This window comes from Castor canadensis, chromosome 2 (assembly GCF_047511655.1).
Source record: "Castor canadensis chromosome 2, mCasCan1.hap1v2, whole genome shotgun sequence".
Classification (NCBI taxonomy): Eukaryota; Metazoa; Chordata; class Mammalia; order Rodentia; family Castoridae; genus Castor; species Castor canadensis.
In genome coordinates, this window is record NC_133387.1 from 90,738,894 (window position 1) to 90,751,437 (window position 12,544).

General features: G+C 43.5%; 1 protein-coding gene across 9 annotated transcripts in view; it reads right to left on the reverse strand.

The window, feature by feature from the left end:
* Pde1c (phosphodiesterase 1C) overlaps positions 1–12,337 on the reverse strand; it is a 486,798-nt gene extending 474,461 nt beyond the window's left edge. For 8 of the 9 annotated variants that reach the window (XM_074065259.1, XM_074065258.1, XM_074065263.1 and 5 more), the window contains exon 1: positions 12,189–12,336. In XM_074065259.1, coding sequence (XP_073921360.1) covers positions 12,189–12,273 — 85 coding nt within the window. In that variant the 5' untranslated portion in view covers positions 12,274–12,336. Of the gene's footprint in view, positions 1–12,188 lie in introns of all 9 variants that reach the window. The other variant, XM_074065268.1, reaches the window with a different exon arrangement.
* Positions 12,338–12,544: the final 207 nt, after the last annotated feature.

A 12,544-nucleotide genomic window follows, 5' to 3' on the forward strand; every position in this document is an offset into this window, starting at 1 on the left:
TTTTTACTAGCCATTCCTCTGAATCCTCCCAACTCAGGGAAGGTCAGGGTGGCCATTAGGACTCAAAGTTCACCTCCTTCAAGAATTGATAGCAACCACACAGTCATGTACACCTGTAAAATGGAGCTACTCATGTGATCTTGCAGAGGGTTTGGTAGACTCAGCTGATCTGATATCTGGGAAGGTGGTTCCAAGTGGTAAATCCTTGTCATCAACAGCATCAACATGGACAACAGCTTGCCTAATAAACAAACCAACAAACAAAAAATTCTTCCTTGAAATAAGACCAGGCCTTCAGTCTTATACAGCTGGACTAAATTATCCATCTTTTAAACTTTTTTCTCAAACAGCCTCATGAATGCCCCAGATGAGAAAGGAAGAAACTGCATCTTGTTGGAAAATCAAGTTTTCCTGGGACCCAGCAGGTGGTTAGGAGTGAGCTCAGCTCAGAATCCTGCTGATTCCCTCTTCCATGAGATGCTGGAGTCTCCTTCAATACTTACTGACTTAACAAAATTTGAAAATCTGAAGTAACTTCCAACTGTTAAAGAAAGATGAGTCATTAGACACAGTGGGCCTTTCTGGGAAATTGTAAACTAATGACTTTAAAATAGAAATTCATCCATTTTCCCACTCACTGCCTAAATCCTATTGTATTAATTTAGGCTCCCTGGGCCTAAAGTGGTAGTCAAACAATCCTAGCTTTCTCCTGGCATCTCTCAGAGAGTGAAAACTTTAGAGAGCTGGAGGTTCCCATACTTTGTGATTATAGGCAAACATGGAAACCAACCAAAGGACCTTCAGGGTTGGCATGCACTAGCAAGGGAACAAAGGAAGGGAAAGGAACTAGTATTTTTTTTTTATTGCTTTGCTGGGGGTACATTGTGACATTTACAAAAGTTCTTACAATATATTGAATATATCATAGTTGAATTCACCCACGTCATCATTCTCCTTTATCCCTCCTTCCCCCATTCCTGGAATAGTTCATATGTAGAGTGTATTATTCTTACTTTACAAGATTAGGATACAAGATTCAGAAAGATTTTTTTTAATAAACATATCTCACAAATGGTGAGCATTAGAGCTCAGCAAATCAACTTCTGATATGTCTAAAAATAAAGACTATTTCTTCCACCATGTATACCACAATAATTTTTGGAGATAGTCTCTACGGGCCAAGACACCTGGGGAATGAAACATCTAATTCAGAAATACGGGAAAATGAACCAAGGAAAGAGCCCTGGAACAGAACTGGACTGAAACCCTCACTCATTAGTTTGACCTTGGACAAGTCACTTGTCCATCTGTCTAATTAGACTAGCTCTGAAAACTGAATTAGACTAGCTTTAAATAGCTAGTTGATTGCTAGTGATATACAAGTCCAGAATAGCTATTTCCTTCTCTAAGCTTCTGGATCCCCCTATCTAGAGTTATCAAGAGAGAAAGCATGGTCACTGGATACACAAAGAGAAAGAGCAGGAGTCAGCAAACTGGATAACATGATTTGCTCTCTGCAAACTCAGCAGCAGCACACGTGGCCTGACACTCATGGACGGAGCTGGGCCTTCATCCAGCAGCTACTACCCTCCACCAAGTGAAAACCATCTTCCAGCAGCTGTGCATCCAGGCCACCCAGGCCCCTTGGGGAAATCCTGGTTCACAGGCCAAGCTCCAGCCACACTCCCGAGCCCACCTGCCAGCAGCACAGGAAGTGCCAAGTGGCTCTCCCCAAAGCAGCTGGCACCAATTACCCAGAGCCAGCTGGAAGCACTTGGCTGAGGAGAGACAGGCACTCCAGATCCCTGGCCTGGTTGGAAATCCTACTTTAAAACAAAGACAGCCTTGCATCCATGCCAGCACTTGACATAAGTGGCTGATTGGGGACTGTGAGAGGCAGCTGGGGGCAAGCTGGTGAGCACCATACAGGGAAGCAGCTGTGGGTCTGGGAGTCCTGCCTGCTGCCTGATTTCAGAGCCTCTCCATCATCACAACAACCAGCAACTACAGATTACCAGGCACCTAAAGCATGCTGAGTTCCTACATTCCTGACCCAATCCAATCCTCCCAACAAATCAACAAAGAAGGGATCATTATCCCCATTACTAAAAAGGATGCTGAGCCTCAGAGAGGTGAATGACCTTTCCTGGGGCCTCAGAAGCAGGAAGTGCCAGAGCTGGGTCTAAAGCCTAGTCTTTGACACCTCTCCATCACCATGTGGCATCACAGCCAAGGCGAGCTAACTAAGAACAAGGGCCTGGAAGTTAAGAACTCACATTGCCAAACCATCACAGGTGACATCTTGAAAGATGATTATCTGGTTGAGGAGATGGGGGTACTTGGAAGCCCAACAAGAACCCAACACCAAAAGACACCAAAGTGAATGGCAAGAAATGCCAATATTGAACAACAAAAGTCAAAAGAACCAAGGTCACTTGTACAGCTTTTCAAGGAGCAATACATATGGGTGTCTAATTAACTAAGACTCAGAGCTAGTCATTATTACTATATTCGTGTTAATAAAAGTAGCAAAACTTAGAAGAATGAAACCTCTTGAAATTGTTCTAAGAATGGGGGGAAGAGTGAGAACGATGAGGGGGGTAAATCAAACTAAGATATATTATTGTAAGCAAATATGTAAAAATGACAATGTATCCCCCTGTATAACTATTATATGTTAAAAAATTTTTTAAGTATTAGCAAAACTTATGAATAATAGTAAAACTATTACTGTCAGCTATTATAGAATTATTGTATCCCAGATACAGTTTTGAGATCTCATTTAATCTCATAACACCCTAGGGTGTAGTTAGTATAATTATCTCATTTAACATATAAGCATATTGAAATAAAGAGAGGATAAGTAACTTATCCAAGATCACACAGATACTAAACCGTGATGCCAAAATTCAAACCAAGGATCCATGCTTATAACTTCTGTACACACTGCCTCTCAAACAGTTACTGAGCAGTACCCAGGCTTAGTGCTGCCATGTCTCTTCTCTGTTATTACATTTATTTTTCATAATAACCAAATCTACTAGTGTGAATTGAAGTCATAAAGGTCTCACTCACATGACCATGGAGCTGAGACTGCAGGCAAATGGGAAGTCTGGGGTATCTCCTTCTGACCCTTATTTCCCCCATGAGTTTAGCTTTAGCATGTAGGTAAGCTGGCTGGAAGACCCAGGTAGCTACACAGACCCTTTCTCTTGGTCCTTCCTTAAGTCTAGCTCAGTGGTGATCAGATGTAACTTTGAGTATAAAAACTGTGCAAATAAAAAACTATGCAAAGTCATATGCACAAAGCACTGTATACTTACTTCAAGAATAATTTTGATTGCAATTTGCTTCCTCTTTCATCTGAACTCTGCAAATATCCTTACCAAAAATCCCCAGTGCACAACCTTGGCCACGCCCCTAAGCCCTCTGCACTCTGGGAAGGCTGCGGTGGCCATCAGGATTTAAAGCTGACCTCCTTCTGGTAGTAGCAATAACCACAGAGATTTCCTTACCCAGCCAGTTCATGTACAGATGGAGAAACAGAGGTCCATGTGAGCTATTCACTCAGGATTAAAAAGCAAGTCAATAAGGAGCTAAACCTATCTATGGATTTTGAGTCCAGCATGCATCTCCCCTATGTGGCTACACTGTGGGGTTTTCCCTCCTGGTTCCCCCTGCCCTCCCACAGTGCCTAGCTCAGTAGGCAGCAAATGTTTATCAAGCAATAATACAATCTAACAATTTTGAATGTCTAGACTGTGCCAGGGTCTATACTAGAAGCTAAAGCTGCATCATGATTTTCATGAACCCTAAACATCTTTGCCTTCATGGGCCCCTTCCTCCATAAGACCTAATTTCTAAAATTTTTATATATATTTTAGGATTGTGTTAGCATGAAGAACATACTATTCTTTTCACTTTTTTATTATTTCTGGTCAGAACACTTAACATGAGGTCTACCTTCTTAAAAAATCTTTCAGGGTACCAGTGGCTAATGCTTATAATCCTAGTTACTCAGGAGGCAGACATCAAGAGGATAGGAGTTCAAAGCCAGCTCAGGCATATAGTTCACAAGACCCTATCTCAAAAACACCCTACAAATAAAAGGGCTGACTGAGTTATTCAAGTGGTAGGGTGCCTGCCTAGCAAGTACGAAGCCCTGAGTTCAAACTGCAGTACCACCAAAAAATAGTCTTTATGTATACTATAGGTACAATGTATACTGCAAATCTCTAGAACTTATTCATCTTGCTGGACTGAAACTTTAGAAATTCAGATTTTGTTTAACTTAAAATCTATCTTTTAAAATTACAAAAGAAATTAAAATATTTTTGTAGTCTCCTAAAAATATTGTGGTCTGGGCATTATGCCTTCTGCATCCACTGTCTAAATTGGCCCTGCTAGGAGCTCTATTTCCGTTATCATTTCATTTCCCAACACAGAAAGGTAGCTAATATTTATTATGCCCATTTCACAGCTTAGAAAACTTAGCTCTAGCCATATAATGCCACCTTTGTGAGATTACAACAAAAAGGAAGCTGGTGATCAGGATTTGAACCCCAAGAATCTAACTCCAGAGTCCACTATACTCTGGACTCTACCAAGTCCATTTTAACCATCCTGGACCTCTCCTTCCTGCTACATTCCCAATCAGATCCCCAAGCTAGGCTCCACATTGTCATTCTTGCAATGTTGTTCTCACTACCACCCCAACTTCCCTGTGGTGCCTGGAGGACTCTGCAAAAGTCCCTAGAGCCTAGTTAGATATGCCAGGCACACTGCATGGACAAGGGAGGCCCATTGGCCCACAGAGGACTAGAGGGTACCCAGTGTATACTCTGCTCTTGTTCCATTTGCTGTGGCTACCTGTACCCACAAACCCTCAGGATCACTCGGGTCCCTCACTCATGCTCAGCCCTCACCAAATCTATTCACAGTAGGATATCAAGAAAAGGGAAGGAATATTGAGCAGACACAGCAGTACAGCCAGACACTGTGCATGACACTTCACTCCCCTGATCATGGTTTACCTTTAAGGAAAGTATCATTAGTTCCAATTATTCCTAAAAGGAATGAGGCTCAGAATCTAAACACGTGCCTGGTAGCCATAATAAGTCTTTGTATAGCTCCAAGGTCCACGACAAAAGCAAATTCTCAATTGACACATACCCCTAAAACTGTGCACTGCAATTACTGACAATTCCAACCCCACCGTGAGGGCTTCATGCCTCAAGTTAAAGAGCTGGTTTCCCTTGGTTGAAGCACAAATGTCATGAAGAGGGGAACATGAGTTTTTACCAGTGTTAGCTTTTCCCTAATAACAAGGGGTTTAAGGGCATTTTGGAGTCAACAGAGCAATTTTTTTCATATATAAGTGCACTTAAACTTCACCACCACTCCATAACTCACACTCCCCATTTTACATATGAGGAAACTGAGTCTCAGAGAGGTGAGGCGATTTGTCCAAGGGTAGAACAGGGGGAGATGGGAGACGCAGAGCAATGCAAACCCCAGTGTGTATGGCTCCCGTTCCATACTGTGATCCACCAGACTCTGGCCCCAATCTTGTCAGGGATGTGAGGAGAGGGAAAGAATTCGGTCCATGAGTAGTAGGAGGTGGCTCTAGAATGTAGTCATCCTCCCTTATCTGTAACTTCACTTTCTGAAGGTTACAGTTACCCATAGCCAGGCATGACCTAAAAATATTAAGTGGAAAGTTCCACAAGTAAACAATTCTTAAGTTTTAAATTGTACCCTGAGTAGTGTGATAAAATTTTGCCATCCCACTCCATTCTACCTGGAATGAGAATCATTCCTTTGACTGGCACATCCACACTGTATATGCTACCCACTTGGCAGTATGTAAAGTGTAGTAAGATATTTTTGGAGTAAACCCACTCACATAAACTTCACCACAGTATATTATTATAATTGTTCTATTTTATTATTAGTTTTTTATGTCTTACTGTGCATAATTTATAAACTGAACTTTACCCAAAGTATGATGTATAGAAAAACAATAATATATATAGGATCCAGTTTGGAACCTATCCTCTATGGTCAAGGGGGCACTGATATATTTTACCTTGGATCTTTACTGGTTTCTCTGCATACAAGGGCCCAACGACTTGTCTGACTCAGACAAGCAAGCAGATGGAAGGCAGATAAGACACTCAGCAGAAAACGCTCAAAGACCAATCTGGGCTGAGAAAGTCCTTAGCCATGTCTACCACAGGAGGTCAGGGGCCTCTATGCCTATGCTGGAGTAAGGGCCACATCCAGTGCTGACATCTAAGTCACCCACAGAGCCCTGCCTGCCCCAGGTACCCTCTGAGAGGAGCACCCACCAGCAGGCCTCTTCGCCTCAGTTTGGAGCCCTCCTTCCCGGGCACTCAAACACCAAATTGCTGTCTAGAGGCCCCAGTTTTTCCTCCCCAGGACAATCCAAAGAAAGAAACGCAGGGCAGGAGAAGCAGTGGCAGTTGCTACAGGAAACACATCCCTCTGTTAACAACACCTCTTCAGGACAAGACTAGAATGTTCCAAGCCACCACCACCATCTTTGAGGGAAGCAACTTCTTTGCTGCATACTCACCAACATCACATCCTCCCCACCTGTACATTCAAACATTTCCTTTTGGACCTGAAGAGGAAAAATGAACCCATTCTCACCTGTAAAATGAGTGGTGAGGAGTACCAAAAGACATCAGTAAGGCCCACTCCAGTAATTAACAAGAAAAACATGCTTTTGCGTTTTTGCAGAGAAAGAGCACTGGACAGAGAGAGGGTATTTGTATTTCAGGTGCCTGGGGAGAAGGTGAGTAACTGTGAACTCACTTAATACCAACCTCATTAAGATGTCTAAGCCCAAGAAAACAAGGAAAGTCCATTTGAAAAACAAGAGCCTGCTTCACCTTCCCACCCACCCCCATCACTTCATATTCAAATGTCCACTTGTGTGCACCTCAGCAGAGCCAAATTACACATGAACTTCACAGAGCCTTCAGCTCAAGCTAATCAAAATCAGCACTTGCTGCCATCACAATCAATAGTGTCCTATAGATGAAAAGCCATATGACAGTGCTCTCTGTGCATGGTATAAATTTACTTGTTTCCCACATCTCTTGTCTACATACCCATCTCATGACCTGAGAAAATCATACAGAGAACACAAACCACTTGTCCTGAGACACCGGGGAGAATGGGACTGAACCAGGAGCTGGGTGACAGGCAGATCAACAAACCTTGTTTTTCCTGCTCAATCTTTCTCTCTACCTTCTTGCCAAAGTGATGGTCCTGCTCTTTCTGGTTTCACTTAACTAGGGACTAGCTCAGCAGACCTGAAAACCCACCCCAGGTCTCTCTTCATTGAGATGATGGGCTGGTCCTAAGGCTCCACTCTGGAAGAAATAACGTCTACTCTGGAAGGCAGGATGATATGGGGGCAAACCCTGGGTGGAAGGGGCAAGGCAGATGTAGTTGAACCTAACTCTGTCACTTCCTTCCTATGTGACTTCTTGCAAATTACCTCCTCTCAGAGTCTTAGGAGCTTCTTCTCCTAAAACAGGGGTCATAGCAGCTACCTTTCAGAATTACTGTGAAAGGTGGTGAATAAGCTAAGTGAAGCAGCAGGGCAGAGCCTGGCACCCTCCACAGCTACTCTTTCCATGAGGGAGTGAATGTTCTCAGTCCTCCAGTGCACCTGAACTGGGAATAGGTCAATTCGAGGCTCTAGACTTCCATGCCAAAGGAACCATTGCAGGGTTGCCCTATGGAGGTGTTATTGATGTTGGGGCAATTCCTTACTCTTCAGGGCTGTCCCTTTTGGCAGACCATTTAGTGATTCTGCCCAATCAGAAACGAAGAGAACGCCCTCCTCTGCCCAGAACCATGCCTTCAGAAGACAGAAGTCTGCTCAAGACCTCTCCAAGGAAAGTGTGCGGGTGACCTTGCCACAGGGGCAACTCAAAGTTCTTGCCTTCAGAACCCCATTGTCTGCAGGCCTCCCCTGGAAGAACCACAGGTCTACAGGACCATATGAACTCCTATAGTAGTGTCTTTTGACATGAAAGTTCTACAAATTAACAGATCAGAGGAGGAGGTGATTCCTTTGACAGAAGTCAGAAACCTGAGAAAAAGAGAGCTCTTACCACATAAGAAAGATTCCTGATGAGGTCCTGGTGGTCCCAGAGCTCTCCTTTCCTCTTCCATCCTGCCAAAGCACTAGATGACTGCCAATGATGGATGTGGGTTACAGGGTACTTATCCATTCTCAATGAGTCCTGACTACCACACACTGATACCACAAGGACATTAGTCCTCCTGCTTGGGAGAAATATTTCTAACACACATGATAGAGAGTACGTGTGTGTGTGTGTGTGTGTGTGTGTTTGTGTGTGTGTGTGTGTACTGCTGAATAGCAGGGGAGCAGGGAGATAGAGAAAGAGTAAGGGGGTTTAACCTGATTAAAGCATGATATATACATGTCTGAAATACCAAGGTATAACTCCCTTGAACAATCAGTATACACTTTAAAAAATGAAGGACAGAAGGGTAAAACAGTTCCTGCCCAGAAGTGGGTACAAGTAGGATGAAGGAAGGCAAAAGGAGAGCAAATATGATAGAGGTATCTTGTATTCGTGTATGAAAATAGAACAATGAAACCTGTCAAAATCATTTTAAGAAGGGGTGGAGGGAAGATGAGGGAGAATTGTAGAGGGGGTGAACCTAATTAAGCTATATTGTAAGCACATACCTAAATGTCACAATGTATCCCCCTGTACAACTATTATATGCTAATAAAAAAAATATTTAAAAAAAAACCACAAATACTTGAATGAATTGCAAGAGAAAAAAATTAAAAAGAAATATTTATAACATGCACAACAGACAGCACTTGCGTTTTATATATATGTATACATACATATACACACACATATATGTGTATACATATATTCACATTATACATGCATACAGACACATACACATGTGTGATAAAACGTATTAGTAGTATATGTTAATTACATAATTGTATGATTATTATACATTAATTAACATAAAGCAATTGTAATCATATGGTATGTATCATTAATACATAACATACATTAAGAGTTGACATATACATATATATATATGTAAATTAAGAGTACTTGAAAATTAACAAATGATAAAACTTCCCAGGAAAAACATATCAAAGGAAATAAAAAGACAATTTTACAAAAGAAGTAAAATAATTTGTGGACTTGAGAAATCACAGTCCACCTCTCAAACTAGAAACCCTGTTTTAAATTATAGTATCCAGCATTCCTGAGAGTGGGTGAGAGCCCCCATACATTGCTGATGAGAGTGTAAATGGCTAATTCTCTCCAGAAGGCAGCTGAGAAAAACATTCTAAACTTCCTAAAAATATGCATACTCTTGAACCAACCAATTATCCTTCAGAAGTTTATTTTTAAAAAGTATTCATGGGCATCAAGGATTTTGTACTGCTTATTATGGTAAAAATTAAGGGCATAAATAGCCAACAATAGAAATCATTTAAATAAATACTTTACATAGCAAGAAATAAAGCTAGTAAGATTTTATTAGCTAATAAATTTCAAATATCGTGATTACATTTTATCAAAAACTTGTGTCTATATAAGGAAAGGATGTAGAGGGATGAATATGGTGGAAATATTACGTACACATGTATGTAAATGGAAAAATGAGACCTGTTGAAACTATTCCAGGAAGGAGGGGAGAGGGGATAAAGGAGAAGGATGGAGGGGGTGAATTCAACTATGATATAGTCTAAGAACTTTTGTAAATGTCACAAGGTACCCCAGTATAACAATTAAAAAATAAATAAATAAAAATTAAAAATTGTGTTTATGCAAAAAAGTACTGGAAGGTCTGTAAAAGAAATATTAGCATTTAGCATGGGGTGATAAAATTACAGGTGATTTTTCTTCTTTTCGATTACCGATCGTTCCTTAAATTGGCTTAAAATTTCTAAAATGTCTCTTACCACACTTAGGAATTTCTACTTCATAAAATGATTATGTACAAATTTCTGAATACAGGTCATTGGTCTATGTATCTTCATAGACCCCCATTATGTCAGCTTAGCACCTTGAAAGATTACCTCAATTCCCCTTCACTGGAATGTTTGTATCTTTTAATGCAGTAAAATTCAATAAACACTTGCTGAAGGAGGGAGGGCAGAAGGATGGTAGGTGAAAAGAAGTGAATGAAGAAAAGTTCAGTCATCTGAAGTAAGGTGGCAGCTGCTCATCTGGAATGACCAGCTCTCTTTGGAGTCCCTCTGACCACCCGCCATACCAGTCCACTTAGGCCATCTCTTCTGAAGGGGGGGAAGGGGTTAGCCAGAGGAGGACCAATAAGAGTCCCTGGATTTTAGGGAACCACACTTTGGAGAGGATGAGATGTGGTAAAACTTAAAAATCACTTCTGAAATTCTTCCTAACAGAGTCAAGAAGAATAATATTTGTGTGACAATGACCTTTTAATGTAACACGTTTGACCTTGGGAAACTTTCATTCATTTCTGACTCACTAGAGAGTGAAAGATAAATCAGCAGTGTCAGCTTTAAGGAATTTGCAGTACAATGAGCACTGGCAACAGGTGCCTGCACTGCAATTCCAGACAGGGTGGGAGCTCTGATGGAGGGCTCCCCAAGACTATAGGCAGCATGTTGAGGGGGGTAGGGATTGATGTGGATGGAGAGTAGAGGAGGTGGCAAGTGAAGCAGGCTTGTGAAGAGATTTTGGATGTCAAGTTGGGGGAATAGCACTTCTGGATGCAGCAACAGCCTGGGCAAAGCCTCTGAGGGAAGTGATACAGTGTGCTTGAGGAAGGGCACTTCTTCAGCCCATGCCCCTGACACCTTGGGGTCATTTCATGAGGAGCAGAAGTAGCCCAGAGAGGAGCTTCTTGTCACTGGTCTCTTCTTGCCCCTGGTACTTTCCCACTACACCTCCAAGCAAATGCAAGCAAAATAATATACACCAAAAAGCAAAATAATACACTCCCTCACTTCAAAGGCTTTTTGGGGTTAAGACCAAATTGAAGGCCACCAGTAACCTGAATGTTCCCAGAAGTGGGAATGCAGGAGCCACTCCTGACACCTGCCTGTGCCCTGCTGTTCTCCAAGGCTGACATTCCAGAGAGGAAGCTTCCAGCACTACCTGGGCCTCCCAGGTCTGTTCACCTCCCAGGAGACTGCAAAGCCTTGCAAGTTGTTTCAAAACAGTAGAAGCAGGAGGCTGATAGTAAATTGTTCTTTTTGGGAGGAACAGCACTGGGGTTTGAACTCAGGGCCTCACACTTGCTAGGCAGGTGCTCTACCACTTGAGCCACTCCACCAGCTCTCTGATAGTAAATTGTTAAGGACAGCTATCTTCCAATGCTGGCCTAGAGGGTAAACGCTGGGGCTCAGCTCCCTGAGGATATCCTCCAGCTCCTTCTCAGTGCCCCCCACCCCCAGTAGTTTGGATTAGAAAAAAAAAAAGCAGGACCCATTGGGAGTTCTGAGGAAAGGGAAATCCCCAACACAGCTTTGCAACATCCCAGTTTTTTCTCAAAAATTTTGTTAACATCATATTCTCTCTCTCTCTCTCTCTCTCTCTCTCTCTCTTTTTCTCTCTACTCTGAAGGCACCTTTTTCTCTAAGTCAGTCTCGCTCTCCTCTCCATCTTTGTCATTCTGCCTGTCTTTGTCTGTGCACTGGCATCTGTCTCTGGATTTCTGACCGAGTGCCTAGGTTTTTCTACGAACTTCTGTGTGTCTAGATGTCTCTGCCATCCCGCCTCTGTGTGTCTCTATTAGTGTCTGCTAAGTCCACGTCTTCCTGTCACTTTCTGTCTTCCCTCCTTCAGTATTCCTATCTCCATCTCTCTGTCTCCATCCCAGTGTCTCTCCCTCCTCTTCTGGCTTTTGTTACTCAAATCGCCGCAGCAAGGAAATCCAGCCATTCAAAGAGGTGTGACCCTGAAAACCGTTTCCAGTGGGATGCCAGGGAGAGGCGTGCTATGGGGGCAGTCCCGGATGCGTCCTGCGTGGCTGTTTCGGGGCGCCCAGGGATTCCCCATTCGTCAAGCACCCTCCCAGCCCGACCCCTGACCACCTCTCTCCCCTTCACCGCCACCCGAGCGTGTGTTTGCCCAAGCCAGGAAAGTTCTCACCGATAGTGAAGCTGTAGCCATCGATGCTGAAAGTGGCGCTCCGGCATTTTTTGAAGCCCTCCTTCCTGTTGCTGGAGTCCGTCATGGCTAGGCCGGCTGCGTCCCGGGGTCCCCGGCGCCCGCGCCCCACGCTCGGCGGCGTCCCCTCCCCGGCCGGCGGCGCGCTGTCCCGGCAGACCCGCGCTCGCTGCGAGCGGAGCGCGCCCGCGGCAGGCGGGGGACCTGGCGTCCACGAATGCGCCCGGCGCACAGCGGGGTCAGCGAGCCATAGCGACTGCCCAACTCCGGTGCAAGTTGCAGACAGGACCCGAGGAGAGTCCCTGCCCCAAGCGAGGCGCTCGCGGGCGCGTGTGGAC